Genomic DNA, 19619 nt, shown 5'->3' on the forward strand with positions numbered 1-19619 from the left:
GAGTAGAACTGAAGTAAGATTTGCCATCAGTAAACACTCATGTTTCTCCTAATAAAGATGTTCCTGAATAAATCAGAATATGTTGATCCTGAATGCTCCTAAATGTGAAATGTGAGCCTCTAATGGAAGCCAGGCTGAATTACTAATAGAAGGAAGGGTAATACAAGTGGGCTCTTTCCCGCAGTCGTACAGCTTCACTCATATTTGAATAAATTTCCAGGAAAAACCTCATTGTGGTCTGTTGGTATTTATTTGTTGTTATGAAACATTATTTTGGTTTGTGACTTTTAATGAGATGATTTGTTATATTTTCAGACTGACTCGAGGCCATCTGAAGTTTTCTGCTCATAAAAAACAGTTCCTTCACACAGCAGCGGTCAGTGGTACTGTGTGTCTGCGCAGCACAATAATCCTGTTTCTCTTCTTCCTCCAGATGAAGTCAACAGAGGTGGACCAGGGGCTTTTCACTGACAGCTACTGCAAAGTGTGCAGCGCTCAGCTTATCTCTGAGTCCCAAAGGGTCGCCCATTATGAGGTGAGGACTTCAATGTACATTACCTAATACACCTCACTCTTAATGAAAGGCCCAGGGTCGCGCTGGTCTGGCTCTGGCCACCAGAGACACAATGTATCTCCACCTGTGACCCTGCAGAGTGCATAAGCGCAACACGCCCCTGAGCTGATTTTTCCCCCGCAGGGAAACACTAAGGAAATGAAGCAGCAACTGAACATTGGGTTTAATTGCTGCTCCTCCTTCAAGTGATGTATATGCATATTTCCAAAAACATCCATTCATCCATCCATCTTCTACCACTTTACTGTTTCCGGGGCCCAGGGTGCTGGAGCCAATCCCAGCCAACGTTGCGGGCAAGGGTGGAATACATCCTAGACAGGTCGCCAGTCCATCATAGGGCCAACACACAAAGACACACTGAGACAAACAACCACTCACACTTGCATTCACACCTACGGTCAATTTAGAGTCACCAGTTAACCCAGACATGCATGTCTTTGGATGGTGGGAGGAAAGCCATGTAGACATGGGGAGAACATGCAAACTCTGGACAGAAAGGCCCCAGGCCGGGAACCAAAGCCACAACCTTCTTATTGTGGGGTGACAGTTTTAACCACTACACCATTATTATGCCCATTTCCAAAAACATTAATTTCATAAATGGCATGTTTGACAATTTCACCCATAAAATTTCACTATTAATATACACTTAATATAATTGCAGTAAAAATTGCAGTGAATCTACTCTGCTGGCACCTTCATATCCAAATATGGCAGCTACTGCAGGAACATGAAGCACCAAAATGCCTGAAAAAACAAACACTAAGCTCAGTTTTAATTTAAGTCCACATTCAGAAAGCGTTTCATATTATGTTAAATGTGTTAATCAGTTTGTGTAGTTGTGTTTGTGAGAGAGGACAAGACTGGACAACTGATGAAGTTCGACCTCTATGGGTGGAGCTGATTCAAATTCAAATCATCGCCGTTGGAATGTTTTCTTTTTAACTCAGTTGATTGTTTTAACATCTATGGGAAAATGGCTGTACTTCTTTAACAGGCTCACTAAAAGAGTCAGGCACAGATACAGGACACAGTGAAAGCTTTTTTTCTGAAGCAGGGCAGGGCAGAATGGCTGGGGCTCTTTGGCTGGGGAAAACACAGGAACTGTGGGTAAGGCAGTGAGCAGGCGGAGCAGGAGTTCAGAGAAAGTGGATCACCAGGAGACTGGGAGAGGAGGCAGAGCAGGAGGACTGAGGACGCAGAGGGAGAGTACTCAGTTTTCAAGGCTTGCAAAATAATCTTTGAAGACGACACTGCACATAGTTGCTGTAACAGATGCTATGATGTGGTGGCATGGAGGGCTCAACACTGGGCTTTTGTAGTAGTCATGATTATGGCACGAGTTGCAGCTGGTGATGGCTCTACTCTGCTTCTGTGCACCTGTTTCCACTCAGGCAATCAGTCCTGCTCCCTGCACACACGCACTTACAAATAGCAGCACGGGTTAATTGGGGGTTTGGGTGTGTCTGGATGCACAGCCACAGGGACAGATGTGAACTTCTCACTTGATCTTTATTGAGCTGCTATTACCACTATTATTATTATTACGAACCACTATTACCTGAAAGTGTAGTTTTTCTTTGGCTCCGTACCCCTTTGTGTGCCATAAGCAGCTGCTTCAGTTTAGTATGTGACTTGGTTGGACCAAATTAAAACCAAGTCTTGTTCCCACAAGAGAATGTGTGATGGGACTGAGACCACTTCATTCTCAGTTGCTATTCATATCCTTCCAGACAAACCGAGATCCCAATTCCCTTTGTCAAATAGTATCAGATAGTGTCATGTTCCAAATGGTCAATTTAACACCCAGAAGTGTGCACATGCAAATTCCCATAATCTACACTTCTGCTTCAGGCCATCATCCACCTCAAGGCCGACATGAACAAAGTAGCAGCTTCCTTTCCTCCTATCTACACCTTGTCAGGTGCTGGACTCTCACTCACTGTTACTCTGAGTTATGAGTCTGACTGCAGATCTCTGCTGTGGACAGCTGGATTAACGGGAGCTGAAAGGGCTCGTGCGAATGGTGGTCCGCTCTTGGTTGTTACGAGAGGGCAGCTGATGGTTGTTGCATTATAGACTGGGAGGAAATTATTTGAAATTATTGGAAATTAGTTGGAGTCAGGTTAAGATTTTTATTGAGTCCAGTGAACTGCAGAGGTGCAATCTCAATAAGTTTTATTAATTTTTGCATGACAGTGTCACTTTGTTTTGAAGCCTGCATTGCTTTGTCTTTGAGTCAACTTTTACTCTGCAATTCTTAACAAGTCAAAGTCTTTTGCTTTCCTTTCCTGCCAGCTGCTGAGCTCACTGTGCTGCAGTGGAGCTCTATTTAAAGGAGTTTTAAATGTCCATGGGTAATAGGAGAACTGCTATGTTCTTTAGGGCATTGCAGGAGCCAGGAAGTGGCTGCACCAATTCAAATCAAATATTAATTTTGTTATTGTGTGGAGATTGCTGAATACAGCACTTGGCCTGTTGCCTTCTGGAAATGGAACGTATTTAGATTATCTTTCAGCACAGTTAGGGTCTAATGCATCATGATATGTTTGGGTCATTGTGACGACAGCAAGAGCAAAAAATCAGATGGAAGAAAAGAAAGTGCAAACTCTCCTTCAGGCAGAGGAGGCTGCTCTCAAATTGTTTGCATATATTTTCTGACAATCAGGCTCACTCCTTATTGTTAAATATTCAGCCGGTGATGTGAATTATGCCTTTTCTTCACTGATGACTAAATGACGGCGCGATCAGTCGCTGCTAGATCTAAAAAGTTGTGATAAACTGACATCCTCAGCACGCGTACTAAAGTGGTGCTTCTGCTTTGTAGTCGGGGGAGGGTATTATCAGGTGCTTTGATAAATAGGATTTGATTTAATGAACCAATGTAGTGTTCTGGGTGCAACTTGGAAAAGGCATCTCTCAATAATGATAAAAAATACCTTTATTTATTCAGCATATTATAATTGTACAAGCTCTAAACACTTAAAATAGGAAGAATAAAGGGAGTGAAATTGATGACATGAAAAAGAAGGCTTAATGAAACAGAGAGGAGCAGAACAGTTAAATAAATCTAATGTAGATTATAATGGCATAATACAAACACGGTGGATAGTGAATCATATAAACATGTCTTGATTAGCTAAAGAGTAAATGCGATGGTTGATGGTTTAGAGTTCAGTACTGCTCCCTGTCGTGTTCCTGCCACCGTTGCTGCTGCTGTGTTCCAGAAATAGATGAAAAACATGAATAATGATGTTTTGGACATAACTTCATTCACATAATCAAAAATGAAATGAAAAATATTAAACAGAGTTTAGATAGATAGTTCATCAATATTCAGGTGAGTTATAAATCAGAGAACTGAAGTGGAGATGGAGGTGAACACATCCTGATCATTCATGATGCTCCATGACTAACGTGATTGATGATCACAGAAACATCACATCAACCAGATGTGACCAACACTTTGATCTGAAGAGTCTGATGTTTTACGTCACTTGGTGCAGCAGTGCTGAGATTGACTCTGAGTAAAACAACAATTTCACACACTGCTCTGACTCACACTAATATGGTAATGTAATGTAGTCAGTGTCCCTTTGAATTTTCATACTCTGCTTTTAATCAACTTTTAAATTGTAGAGTTGCTGTGCGACAGCAGAGACAGATACTGTATGTGTCAACGGATATGATCTTTGAACTTTCTTTTTAAACACTTCAAAGCCAGTTCTCCTCTGCAGAGCTGATCTTCATGGTCTATGCTTCACTGTTCAAAGACTCATGTGGCTCATGTTAATTTATTCGCCTATCTCTTTGCATGTGTTCAGGATTGGCTGTGCACTGCAGGCTTCTCCTGACAGGCTGCCTTGCTAGCAACTCAGCAGGATAGCATCTTCTAAACCACTGCCTGTTAATTTGCACAGAAAATGGGATGAGAGCGCTCAGGCTGGTTATTAAACAACGTGCAGGACGAGTCATGCACATGCACTCATGTCATGTCTTACTGATGTCAAAGGAAAAGGAGATACTGCAATGCTTTGAAGCACTTTGACAATTGTAAAATTATGAAAATTTACAACATCTGTTTCTTCTATTGAATTCAAAATGACCAACACCAATACAAGTGTTTCAGCTAATTTTGAGTCTTTCTTATATGAAGTGAGGAAATAAATCCATCACATAAGTCTTTGTAAAATCCCTTGCATTATTATTATTCCCTCCTTTAGTTTCAAATTAATTTCAAATGTCTTTTAATGATGTTTAAGGTCATGCTTGGGCCGGAGTGTCTTTTACTGCCTTTGAAGCCAAGACTGAGATCCTCTTGTGGTTCTGTTTCTGTCAGGGCCCATAAACATTGGAGCAAATGATCAGAGGAAACCAGACCTGCAGAATCAGATCTCTTTAGAAGATTTAACTTCTAAAGAGATATTTTTAGATATTTTTACAGTGTAAAGTCTTTTTCAGCTCAGGATGATTTAAATTTAATGAATGGTTCATGAATGGACTCATTTTGTATATTAGCGTTTGACAAGTATTATTATTATCTTAGAAAATACTTTTCACTTTGACATTAAAGAGTTGTGAAGTTGTAAATAAATATGTATATATATATCAAATCAAATCAGATTTATTTATATAGCGCCAAATCATAACAAAGTTACATCAATGCACTTTAGCTATAGAGCAGGTCTATTATTTAAAGAGACCCAATAAATCCCCCAATGAGCAAGAACTTGGCGACAGTAGTAAGGAAAAACTTCCTTTAAGAGGCAGAAACCTTGGGCAGAACCAGTTTCTGGAGGGGCGGCCATCTGCCTCAACCGGTTGGGTTGGGAGAGGGAGGGAGAGAGTGAGAGAGAGAGAGGGAGTGAGGAGAGAATGAGAGCAGGAGGAGGGGATCTTCAAAACAGGTGTAGGCAGGAACATGATGCTGCATGAAGTTCATAGAAATGATACTGTATGGCGTTCATAAAGATATGGGAGCAGCAGGCCACTGTCGCCAAGTGCTTGCTCATCAGGGGATCTGTAGGGTCTCTTTTAATCATTTTATAAAGAGTTTGGTCTAGACCTGCTTTATATGTGTCACAATAACAGCTGAGTGTGGACCCAAATGCAAGACAGGAATCAGTTTAGATTTTTTAATGAAGTACTTTAGTAGGGCTCCGGGTGGAGCGGAGAAGCCGGTGAGTGCAGGGCCCGAGCAACCAGGGAATCACTGGTGAGATGTGCTTAGGGGCTGGATGGGTAGGCAGTGCGGAGAGAGACTGGGCTTTTCACTTAGACTGATGACAATGGAATACAGGAGCATCAGCTGCCCGCCTGCTAGCTCACTGGACCTTCCTCTAGGGAACAGGAAGACAGACATAGGGGAGGGCAGACACTGGGAACACAGACTGAATATGTAAAGTGCCTTGATGTAACTTTGTTATGATTTGGTGCTATATAAATAAATATGATCTGATTTGATTTTGATTTTGAAATTAATGGAATGTTCAAATCCCTTGCGTGCCCAAATGTAAACAACCTAGTGACGTAGGAAGTGGTGTCCCAATTACTAGGGAAGATTACAAAGCCCAAACTCTTGCGGCTTCTTTTTTAGGGTTAGAGGTAGGGGGTGAGGGCTAGGGTTAGTGAGTAGGGTGACTGGGCCTTGTTTTCTTCTATTAGTGCTGAATAATATGAGCTAGCACTCTGGAGACCTTTTTTATATGTTTTTAAGCTTTCTTTCCAGGCTCGATGAGACTCTTCAGAGCCACTGGAACGGCATTTTCTTTCTTGACGTCTGCTTTACGGTATGAGAGTATGTGAGAATTATACTACAGAGCCAGCCTCCTCTGTTTGATTACTTTCCTTTTGAGAAGGGCAGCACCATTAGGAGTTGAACACAGTGTGACCATAGTGCTAATCACAAGGTTATCAACCTGTGTATGGGAGAACTCCTCATTTGAATTTAGATATGGCATTGCTGCAAATGATGACAGAATGTTCTGTTTACATCTAGCCACAGCATCTTCAGATAAACATCTTCGATAGCTGAATTTATTCCTTGATGCTGTGGAGCCCATTAAAGTAAACTTAAATATAATGAGGTAATGGTCGGTTAAAAGAGAGTCTTGAGGAAAAATTGTCAATTTTGATGCCATATGTTAGAACAAGATCAAGCATATGATTGAAGCAATGTTTTGGGTTCATTCACATACTGGGAAAAGCCAATGAGTCTAGGAAGGAAAGAAACCCAGAACTAAAAATGTCACTTATATAATGATTTTACCTGTACTGAGTACCAACTCTGATAAAAACTCAGAAAACTCTGATAGGAATTCCAGTGGACGGTATACTGTAACTAACAGAACTAGTTTTTTACCTTTCCAGTTTGAGTGGGAAAGACTAAGAGTGAGACTTTCAAAAGGCCTACAGCCATATTTTGGTCTAGGGTTGATTAATAGGCTTGATTGAAATATTGCAGCCACCCCCACGCCTCTCATCTTAAAGGCAAATTTTTCTGTTCGGCAGCTTCTAAAGACTAAGATCAGGGGCTTTACCCTGTTAGTAGTGCACCCTACCACACAGCAGTTTTGCTGGCACACGGAGAGTGACACGAGACTCCTTCACACAATATAAAATCAATGGAGAGCTCTTGATTGTTGTTACCACTGCACTGTGAAGAGTGACCAGAAATGATGCAACATGCTTAACGTCAGCAACAACAACAATAATCCCATTCCCCTCATCCAGTGACAATCTTTCATCTGATATTTCAGCTGTGGGGAGACTTCTTTTATAATGCCAAAATACTAATGCAGCAGCATGTCTGACTTCTTGTGCTCATACCAGGTTCACATTTTGTATTTTATGTGCATTCCTTCCTGACTCTCCCAACAATAGAGAGGCAGCAGCAGCCATACAGGTCAATGGCTGTATTCACTTGCTCCGCTCCAGTCTGTGCTTGAGAATATAATGCCTTTATTGTCATTATACATCAGCACAATGAGATGAGAGCATCACCAGTAACAGTGCAAAAAGAATAAAGAAAAAAAAGACAGTATAAAAAGAAAGTGTTTAAGAAAATTAGCAAAATATGAGAAATATATACAATATAAACATACAAGTACAGTGCACATTTCCGAGGAGGTAACCTGAAATAAGTATGGTGAATATGAGTATTAAAATATAAATATATAAATATATTGCACGCATGGAATATTGCACATTGAAGGTTTTGATCAATTGCAGAATCTATGAAAAGTCAGTGCATACAACTATTCTTGACTCTGTTTGTCCTAGTCTTAATGCACCTGTAGCGCCTCCCTGAGGGCAGCAGGTCAAACAAGTCAGAGCTGGGGTGGGAGCTGTCATTGCTGTTTGCTTTGGCTCTGCTGAGGCAGCGGGAGGTGTAGATGTCCATCAAGGAGGGAAGCTCTTCTGACCTGCCTTTACAACTCTCTGCAGCCTCTCCCTGTCTGCCACGGTGCAGCTGCTGTACCATACTGTGATGCAGTAGGTCAGTAGCAGGGGCATTGCTAGGCACTCAATGGATGAATGGTAGAAGGTCAGCAGCAGGTTGAATTGAGGTTGTGCTTCCTGAGGACCCTCAGGAAGTGTAGCCGCTACTGAGCCTTCTTGATGTGAGTGACATTCTCTGGCCAGGAGATGTATAGTGTGGACTATACAAAGAGAGAAATGGTAATAAACATGACACAAAAGACATAGGACAGGGAAAGAATAATTAGCGGATCACAGAGAGACATGCTGAAAATACAAATGGAAAATTCACGGTTTCAGGTAATTCAGGTACACGGTGAAGTTTACACTGGCCTGGAGCCTGGATTAATTGAAAGGGCAGAGCAGAAGGGGAAAACTCTAGTGCTGGGTGATACCAATTACTTTTTGCATACATTATTCGCTACTAGTAATTTCTCATTGGTGGATTTTTTTCTCAATCATAATATTAGTACCTTTGAAACAAATCACATCAAATACTGGACATGTAACAACTTTAAAAACTTTAATGTGCACAATTCAAAATGCAAAAGTTAAACAAATTAATTAATTAACATAAATATTAATTCAATAAAACACATTTGAGCTTTTGCTCAACTTTTGCTGAGCAGCATTATTTTCAATACATTTACCATTCATACAATACAATAAATAATAAATAAAAAATATATGGATGAAATAAATTTGTAAAAAACAAAAAAGTGCACATTTGAACTTTTAACTTGTTAAACTAACCATACGTTTGGCTAAAAATATATATTTCGAATTGACACATGAGCTTTTATTTTGCATTTATTAATTAGTAGTCGATACCAAAACAGACAATGTGATATGTAATATATCGATACCATGGGATCGATCTGCCCATCACTAGAAAACCTACACACTGTGGCCTTCACACAAGTGGACACAGGAGATTCATGACTGCTTTGGAGGATGGTTTCCACCTCCAGATTTGAGGTTTTTCCTCTGTCCCCATGCAGGTCTCATATCTTCACATGTTGCTTGGAAACACAGAAGGCTGGTGCTCAAGATTCAAAATCTCTCTATTTGTCATTGTCAATGTGTATTGCCATACACAAGAGAATTTGATTATTTTTTGTTAAGACACTCCTGCAGTGCAAATAAAAAAAAGAACAACATATGACTAAATAAAAACAAACAAACATTTCATCAAGCCTGATCTTGGACTCCTCCCTCCGTTCTGGTGGTTTCATCCGTTCAGAACCATATTGGAGCCTCAGGGTGTAGGACAGTGTGTCAGCGATTGACAAGCTAATCTGCATTTTCCATCCTAGCTCTGTCCCAGTTTGACCTTTACAAATATTGGTAATCAGAGATCTGATTGCTGCTTTCTGCTTCAGATTTGATCTCTGACCAGATACAGAGATGAGTGATATGAGGACAGCTGTTGAATAGATCTTACTTTTCAGCTGCTGTCATTGAACTGCAGCTCATTTGTGAACACATCACAATTTCTCCATTTATTTAAAAGGATATGCATGCAGCTGCATTTCAACAGCTGCAGTGCAATGAAAGCTTTTGTGCAATGGGGTGTAAAGTTGCAACAAAGCAGTTTCTGTGCCACTGCCACAGTCAGTCATGAGTTTAATCTGCTTTTCAGATACAAGAGGAAATTAATTTCCATGAGCCCTTCTTAATTACTTGTCATGCATCACTAGCCCAGTGGGGTCCCCTTTTAGCCGGTCAGAAAGTTTATAGATGCTTTGCTCTGCATCTGCATGACTGATGCCTCCTTTGCTCCCACCGATCATCTCCTGTCACTTTCAATGGGTTAGGAGCTATAGATGGAAATGTGTAGTCTTGACAGAAAGTCATCTACTGTAGTGAAATAAGACTGAATTATCATGATGTCTCTTGATAATTTAAGAGGCTGAAAAGTGTTGTTCCAACAAGCTGATTGGTGCAGAATGGGGAACATAATTATAATTAAACCTGACTTGTCTGTTTGTAAGCGTCCTTCTCTAGAAATGACAGTGGGAGAAGATAAAATGCGTTAGCCATGTGATCTTGTGTAATTCCCCTTTTTATTTAGTTTCCTCTTATGCAGCAGTGTTGAGAGAGTTTAATTATGAGCCTGTCTCACTGGGAGACAGTGGACGAAAGGAGGGGTTATTAATAGGAAGAGTCCTGAGAGATCAGTTATTAGTCATTCCTTTAAAAAATGGCGATGTGAACACAGAGAAAGAGAAATAGGTGAAATGCACCTTCTGGCTCTTGAGCGATAAAACGAGATTGAAACAGCCTGGAATCTTTGAGACAGAAAGGTGGTGACTCAATGCATGTCAAATTAAAAGAGCATAAGATGCAGATTCCACTTGTGTTCAAATTGAATTATTTTGCAGTTTTGGCATGACTCAGCTGAGCAGGATTTAAATTTCAACAAAGCTGTCTTTGCCTTGCTCTTTCTCTCTCCACCCAACCAGTTGAAGAAAATCCCCCCGCCCCCAAGCCTGGTCTGCTTGAGGTCTCTGCATCTGTCATGAAGTTTTCCTTGCCACCGTTACTATGTGCTTACTTTTGGAGGGATTTTTGGACTCTTTAAGAACTCCATAAAGAGTTTTACCTGCTCTGTAAAGTGCCTTGATGGAACTCTGTTATGACTTAGCCTTGTATGAATAAATTTGATTTAGATTATTTATTCTCTCTCTCATTTTCTACTGCTTATCTGTAAGGGTCACAATCCCAGCCAACTTTGTGGGTGAGAGTGGGGTACACTCTCAACAGGTCGCCACTCTATCGCAGGACCAACACATACCGAGACATACCGAGATAAACAACCAAACAAACTCACACTCATACCTACGGGCAATTTAGGGTCACCAATCAACCTAGACCATGTCTTTGGGAGGGAACCGTAGTACCCAGAGGAAACCCATGCAGGCACTGGGAGAACATTTAACTCAACATCAAAAGTACTGTGGCGGTGCTGTGAGGCAACAGTGCTCAACACTACACCACTGTGCTGTCCCTATATTCCTACCCCACATCTGCTGGCTGTAACCATGATAAGCCATGATCCTAACACAATGTGATGTCAAGACCAGCCTTAAAACCTTTCTGTGTGACAGAGTTTGTAGTTAAAAAGTTCAAGTCCACCTACTCTTTAGCTATGCTGATATAGGCCTAGACTGCTGAGGGAAGCACTGAGCACACCTCTCTCTCTCCCCCTTCCCCTCGCATGTGCCGACATAAATACCTTTCTTCTCCTAAATCCTAAATCCCTGTTGTTGTCTCTCCCAGTTCCTCTCCTCTCTCCCTATCCTCATCTTGCATGTGGTGAATCATCGCCAGGGTTAGTGTTAGGGTATGTTCCTGCATCGCCTGCTTCATCTTCATGAACTCCATCCAGCATCATTTCTATGAACTTCATGCAGCATCATGTTCCTGCCTACATCTGTTTTGAATATCCCCTCCTCCTGCTCTCATTCTCTCACAACTCTACGCAACTTTGCCTTTGCCTTGCAAAGTAAAGTAGAGTTCACACAATTTTTCCATAGTTTTCATCAGTTCACTGTTTCTGATAGATCATCTTGAACTTATCTGATGGAGAGAAGAACAAAGCATACGTAATACCTGGGGGATGGGAATGAGATTATATATTAGAAGCTGTCAGAGAGAAAAACAGTGAAGTGATTGGTCTTCACGCTTTGCGGGGAGATGTGCTTAGATCACCCACAGAATCATAATATATTTACTCTTTACAGCTGTTTCTGATGGTGTAGTGTTTCCTTTAAATATCTAAAGCTTGGTTTTATCAGCCTCACTGGAGGTTGGCCTGCTCATGGATAGAGAAGCAGAAGCCATCATGTGCTCTGTATCATACACAGGGTATCTGTATCTGCAGGTGACACGGCCTAGCATGTGAAAGTACAACAGAGGCAACATAAACCTCCATGTGATGTCATTCCCTGGAAGCCAGACAAACCCATACTGTCTTCCAGTACAAAATCCATAACAAAATAAATCTCTTTTCACTAAATACACTTACTCTTCGACTTAGTGTTTTAACCTATTTATCAAAAATGAAATGCATAGACAATGGTACTATTAACCAGCTTAATGTTCAAGTTCCTTTTAAACTTCTCATGAAATTATTTTAGTTAAATCACTACAGTACTGCATTTCACCCTCAAAAAACTTAAGTGCTTAATGTAAACAAAACTTTGTGTTAAACAGTCACTTTTTTTTCCTCCATGAACCCTTAAGCTTCTAAAACATTACTCATGTGCACATTCACGTGGGAGAGGCATGTGTGCTAAACTGACTTGGTTTCTATTACCATACTAGGCTTTGCCTCCGTGTTTCAAACTTACTTCAAACAAAATCACAAAAAGTCTCCATTGAAAAATACAACACAAAAACGGTGCACTAACATCCCAAATAGATTCCGGCGTGGCTAGTTCCTGGTTTAAAAGCGTATTTGTACATTTACCAACCTGAGACACAGGAGAGAGATGAGGAGGCGGCTTGTCACTTTCAAGGATCATGCAGCAATTAAGGAAAACGCAATGCAAGACACTGAAACCGCAACCCGCCATCGCCCCCTGCTGGCATGGAGCAAACATTACAATACACATTGAATGGGGAAACCAAACCACTGCACAAAGAAATGCAAACTCTTTGGGGGTATTTTTTCAAAATAAACTACAATAACTTGTATTCAAAATAAAAGACGTAGACGTAAAGAAGTATTCTCTTTTTAATCTTATTTCCATAAACACAAATGTGACACTTTTGTGGTCGTCACATTTGAATGGGGGAGGTGGCTATGGGGCAGGGTGTGGGCCCATTGCTGCCCCTGCACCAGTGTTGGGCTGGGGCTCTGCGACCTAGCAGATGGGTGGCAGGCTTCAATCTCGGCCTGGGGATCCATTCAGCGTTCTCAGGGTTGGGGGGAGGGGGTTCCGGCCCCCACATCAGCTACAGTCACACAGTATCCCATGACAAACCGTAGCATACATATGCACTCATATGAGGTGCACAACTCAGATTGCATGGAAAATCCTGCGACAAATGCTCTGACTGTTTATGTTGATATCGTTGTTGTTTCTGTATGACCCCCATCTCCCCCATGTTGATAGTGTTGCTACTGTCGTTGTAGCCCCCCCATTGCCAATAAAGTTAAATGCAGAGGGTGACAGGATGAGTATGTCAGACTCCTTCATCATAGAGTAAAATTGTGTGTGTTTCAGCACAACAAGGCACCAGGAACATTCATACTGCTTAGCTCAGCTGATGAACAGACCAAAATAAATCTTTCTTGCAATAAGCAATATGTTTCACAACAATAAGGTTGTGAAGGTCTTGAAAGAGTTCTTTGTTTTGACCCATCATGATGATTTTCTTGTGTGACACCTTGGCAAGAGGCACCTGTTTTATAGGCCATGGGTTGGGACTGAACCAGCTGATATTAATTTGAACTGACAGGAGCAGGATTTCTTCATGTGTTCAATACTTTTTCTTTGTGTCATTCCACTTTATCACACATAAGTTTGTTTTCCTTGCATGTGTGGGTTGCATGGGTTGTTACTGACATCTCGTGACAATTTCATGTCAGTAGCACCTTTAGAAATATATTTTGTGAGAAAAAAGGTGACAACACTGGAGAGTTTGGTGTGGCATTACCGTGACAAATGTGCGTTGACATGGGAAAAATGGGGGCTCCTGCTCATTAGCTGTGTGTGTGCGTTCACCTATGCATTGTGTCATCAGGTCATCTTGCTTTCACTCTGAGGAAAAATTAACAGTCACAGAAAATTCACCTTAGTGCCGTTGCTTCACAGCAAGAAAGTTTTGGGTTCTATAGTTCACCTTTGATCTCAACCTCTAAGCGTGAAACTGAGTTGTTTGCAGGTAATCCCACAATTAATTTGAATTAAATATACCAAACATAGAACTCAGATCCATCAGTAAGAAAAAATAAGTTCCAAGGGCAATCCACTTAAGTTATAAAGAGGGGTCCTGTTTCTGTCCAGTCTATTGCTCTGGCCCTGCAACTCCGCACTAGCTCTTCCTTGAATGGCTGCTTAAATTAATCAAATCAGATTTATTTGTATAGCGCCAAATCATAACAAAGTTACATCAAGGCACTTTATATATAGAGCAGGTCTAGACCCAACAGATCCCCCAATGAGCAAGCACTTGTTGACAGTGGCAAAGAAAAACTTCCTTTAAGAGTTAGAAAACTCGGGCAGAACCAGGCTTGGGGGGGCGGCCATCTGCCTTGACCGGTTGGGTTGAGAGTGGGAGAGAGAGAGAGAGTGAGAGAGCAAGAGAGGGAGATATTCAAAACAGGTGTAGGCAGGAACATGATGCTGCATGGAGTTCATGGAGATGAAGTTGTAGTATGGAATTCATGGGGATAAGGGAGCAGCAGGTGTTGCAGGAATATGGGATGGCACTGAGTCACCACCTGCTGGACGAGGACTGGGAGAGACAGAGACTTCAGAGAAACATGGTTAGTAAATGCAGTACACATGCTTAGAACTTGGAGAAACAGGGATTTCTAAGAAGCATGGTTATTGTCAGCGCATGCAAGGTGTGTGTTGGGGGGGGCGATGCTCAGTCCTTCCTCCAGCAGGTTAGACCTACAGCAGCAGAGCTAAACAGTAGATGGACTTAAACTTTTTTACGATAAGCTCTGTCATACAGAAAAGTTTTAAGCCTGGTCTTGAAAATTGCTAAACAGTCCAACCCCGGACAGATACTGAAAGTTGGTTCCATAGAAGAGGAGCCTGATAACTGAAAGATCTGCCTCCCAATTTACTCTTGGAGACTCTAGGGACCACAAGTAAATCTCCCTATAGGGAGTGGAGTGGCCTTTTAGGATAATAAGTAACTATGAGGTCTCTGAGACATGACAGAGCTTGGCCAAGAGCTTTATATGTTAACAGAAGGATTTTAAATTCTACACTGTATTTTAACGGCAGCCAATGAAGAGCAGCTAACACACAAGAGATGTGGTCTCTTTTTCTAGTTCCTGTTAATATTCATGCTGCAGTGTTCTGAATCAACTGAAGGCCTTTCAGCGATTTGTTTGGACATCCAGATATTATTTAGATAGAGTAGTCCAGCTTAGAAGTTACAAATGCATGGACTAGTTTTTCTGCATCATCCTGAGAGAGAATGTTTCTGATTTTCCTAATGTTTCTCAGGTGGAAGAAAGTTGCCCTACTGACTTGTTTTATGTGAGGGACAAAGGACATGTTCTGGTTGAAAGTTACTCCAAGGTTTCTTACAGTGGAGCTGGAAGTTTTGTCAGAGTTAAAGAGTAAAACATTTTGGGTCATCCAGACTTTTATGTCTTCAAGATATGTCTGCAGTTTGACTATCTGACTGACTTCATTTGGCTTCATTGACAAGTACAGCTGAGTGTCGTCTGCATAACAGTAAAAGTTGATGCTGTGTTTCCTCATAATGTTGCCAAGAGGAATCAGATAAAGAGTAAAGGGGATTGGTCCCAGTACTGAACCCTGTACCGTAACAGCTTTTGTTAGGTGTAATGGAAGACCGCGACCTGCTGTGCTTCCCCACTTGTCACCACTCACTACCGGTCTCCTGTGCGCTCACCTGTCTTTAATCAATAGATCCCCCACTCGTCCCCTGTGCCAATTGCACAATGTGGGTGTGTCACGGTATCAGTGTTCAGATGTTCTTCATCAGTTCACTCTGATCCAGTCCATAACATAAAAACCAGTAAAACCACTATAAAACACAATCCATGCAATATATAAAACCAATAAAACATGCAATCACAAAATCAATAAGATATAAATACAGACTAATATTAAAACCACACAATGGGTAAAAATGCCAGGATCTGAAATGATAGGCTTCACTGTGACACATGCATATCTGGGTTAACTAGTGACTCTAAATTGACCGTTGGTGTGAATACAAGCGTGAGGGGTTGTTTATCTCTATGTGCCTGTGTGTTGGCCCTGTGTTGGACTGGCGACCTGTCCAGGGTGTACCCCGCCCCTCGCCTGGAACATTGGCTGGGATTGGCTCCAGCACCCACTGCGACCCGGAGACAGAAAAGTGGTAGAAGATGGATGGCTGGATGTTATTGTTGCTCTGGCTTGAGTACACTCTGTGCACTGTGGATAGTGTTTTATAGTTGTAGTGTTGGCTCAGTTCACTGTTGGCACACAAGTCCTGGTTGAGTTCATGTTGCTTTTGCCAGGACACATTACATCATTTATGTCAAAGACCAACATGCCTGAAAAACAATATACACTCATTAAGACTGGTTTAGCATTTACATATGCCACAATGTACTACTTACCAATAAACAATAACAACATCCTAAATTGATTCCCAGGGTGAAGTCTTTGTTAACATTTCTCCCTGCACCTGTGTGGGTAGGCCCTGTGATGGACTGGTGACCTATCCAAGGTGGGCCCTGTCTTCATCCAAACTCTGATGGGATTGGCTCTAGCCATTTATCCTGACAGATGATGGGTAGATAATGGATAAATAGAAAAGGACACATTTGTACCAGTATGCGTATTTACCCAGCATTGGCATCAATGTTTTAACCAAAAATAAAATAGAAGTGGCAATAGTTAAGAATGTCAAGAGCTGTTTCAGGCAGAGTCACAGATCAACCAGGGTTTACATCTATAGCCACAGGAACATGGAACCACCACAGACAAGAATTCATCTGCTGCTTTTCAGGAAACTCTAATGCTGGTCAGGTGACTCTAGAATGGAAAAGTTTTATTTTGGTATCACATATAATACACATCTATAAAAGCTGTGTATTGACTTTATGGATTGGGCCGATGAAGGGCGCTTTAAGCTTCTTCTCATAAACCTTCATTCCAACTGCTGCACTGTAAAGATTGTTCATCTTCACAACTGGATTCAAAAATAGCCAGTTGATGGAAATCAGTCATAGGCTCCTGATGCCCTTTGAGAGCTCAGTGAAACAGCAGACAATCAGCTGGTGGTATAATTTGCAAACACTCAGGGCAGAGAGGCAGTGCAGGTCCTAAGTGCTTGACAAGTGGAGAAAGCTCAGATAAAGTTGCTGTCCTCAGCTGTCAACCAGCCTAGCATAAAGCACAATGATAAAACAGGCTATTGGGAGTTTGAAAATATGGGAACAGCTGAATAACCTTTTTACATTGAGTCTGGTGATACAAAGGTCTACTGAGATCAGACCTGCAATGATCAGGCCAAACTGGCCAAAAATACATTTTGAGGCTTATTGAGATTTTATGCTGGGTTTGTTGCACATTGTTTGAAATTAGACAAGGACACCTTGAGCTGATGGACATTAAACCAGCTACTTCTCACCAATAAATGATTGATTGTTTAACTGAGGGACCTCACCTTCTGTCCACCGACCGGGAAAGATGGAGACAACTTCCCATGACAGCTCAATGTTGGATGTTTGCTTTGACAGGAATCCAACCAGAACACAAAGATATTACCTCTATGCTAGCTGTTTCTGTGACCTGATCTGAAACACTGTGTAATGGATTTGATGCTGGATCTCTAAGTGGAGTCATCCATGGTCCTCCCACATCTGTGAATAGGTCCACTATTGTTTCAGCAGTCTGCCAACTGCCTTTAAAGGATAACCAACACTCAAACTCTGCTTGAACTCCCTCTGGCTGCACTTTTTAAAAATAAAGAAAAAATAAGTGAGGGGGTCTAACATGGACCGAGTCAGAGCTAACTAGCTGTGAGAGTCCATGGTCAGGTTTTTCTATCCTCTAAAAACAGGAAGTGTGATGGAGTCATTAAAAGCACATCAATGACCCGTTTGCTGGTTCTCACTGTAGGGGCCACATCAATCAGAGCTTCTAGTCTTAATGGTCTATGAAGGTATGCCCCTTTGCAGACCATGACGACAGGCCCAAGATAGGACAGTCTGGTCTATAGAGGCATTAGTAGCTGTTCCCTTCCTTACCCCTGGTTAAGGTGAGGTGGAATTAAAGGCAGAATGTTTTGCAGGTGTGTAACCCCCGGGCTGTGTGCATCCTGGGAATATGTGCCAGTGCTCAGGTTGTGTGTCTGTGCTGTGGGTGTGTATCAGGGCTGGAGTGTGCATCAGGGATGCTTGCTGCCATACTTTCATTAGTGGCGTACAATGAACCCTGGGAAAAGTTGAACAATGAAAGAGCCAAGGAGGGCCCATTTCCAGGTTTAGGCCACTTTGAAAGTCTGTCAATAAATTTTGTCTCCAAAGGATGTAGCCCCTGGTTGTTACTAAAACAAGAGAAACCAGGAAATGTACAATGTTGTTGTCCTGCTTTTGCTGTCTAATGGTAACACAACCAGGATTTGTGGATGAGGAGTATGATGTGGAGTACGATGCAGCGCAGAATTAAGAGCACCATGGAGCACGGTGAGGAGATTAATAAGTAGCTTGATGATGAGCACAATAAGGAGCACGATGAGGAACATGATGTGGAGCACAAAGTTTCTAACACCAGTAGGCAGAAACGCCAACCCACGAACCCTAACTTAACTTAGCTCAACAGTTTTACACACAGTGTGTGTGTGACAATTTGAAATGGGCTGCTGGCTTACTGGTTAGCGTGCTCGAATGACAAATTCATTGCATTATTTTTGACATATAGCATTATTGTTACTGTTACTATTGCTTACCATTCATTTGGAAACAGGCAGAATGCCTGCGAATGACATAATTCTGCTCCCTGAAAATTCAGATAGCATCCATATTTTTTCACAAGCTCGTTGAACATAAGTTTGTCCATTTTACTAGCATGAACATCCCAAATAGCAAAATTGCATTGAATAGTCAGAAATGTTAATTTTTGGTTAAGGTTGAAAAATCAACAGCAGATCAACCTTCAAATAATTTATTGTTAAAGACCCCCTAACCCAAAAATGTAAAATGTGTAAAAATGCTCTGTTGTGACTATTTTTTGATTGAAATTGCTTTCCCACAAAAAAAAAAAAAGTTTAAAAACGCTCTCAAAGAGGCTAAAAGCATGTCCACTATTTCTCCCTGCCTGATCTGGGCTGCCTGGGCTCTCAACCCCAGATAAAATGCTTGGAAAAGCATCATGCTTCAAGATTAGCTTTGTGGCAAAACCCATTCATTTTTGCGCCAGGTTCAAGAAGCAGCTGTCCTCAAAATGCTTGCTGCAGACCCACGTTTTAGCTGAAATGTTTTCGGGGACATTTAGGTTGTGGGACATTTTTCTCTTTCACCTGTCAATGAAGGTGGATTAATGGGAGCTTTACAATTTTAATAGTTCTGTTATTCAATTCAGTTCTTACTGTTGTTTTAAGAATAAATGTGGAAAATCAAAACAGTATGCTCTGTTATTTGTTGTAGTAATTAAAATGTTAAAATTTTATATTTCATGGTTCAAATTAAAGCACACAAATGTCATTTAGAACTAAAATAATACTGGTATTTATATCTGTTGACATGTAGAATACCATTTAGATAATGGTTGAATGAGTGTTGATTCAGTGTCAGATGTGGCTGAAAATATGACGTTGATTCAACATTGATCATAACGAGCACTTTCAATTC

General features: G+C 41.3%; 1 protein-coding gene across 1 annotated transcript in view; it reads left to right on the forward strand.

Moving 5' to 3' along the window:
* Positions 1–19619, forward strand: part of zmat4a (zinc finger, matrin-type 4a) — a 154838-nt gene that overhangs the window by 14677 nt on the left and 120542 nt on the right. The window contains exon 2 of the mRNA XM_029509820.1: positions 434–535. Within this exon, the coding sequence (XP_029365680.1) occupies positions 434–535 (102 nt within the window). The remainder of the gene's footprint in view (positions 1–433; positions 536–19619) is intronic.

The sequence above is a fragment of the Echeneis naucrates genome, chromosome 9 (genome assembly GCF_900963305.1).
Source record: "Echeneis naucrates chromosome 9, fEcheNa1.1, whole genome shotgun sequence".
Lineage (NCBI taxonomy): Eukaryota > Metazoa > Chordata > Actinopteri > Carangiformes > Echeneidae > Echeneis > Echeneis naucrates.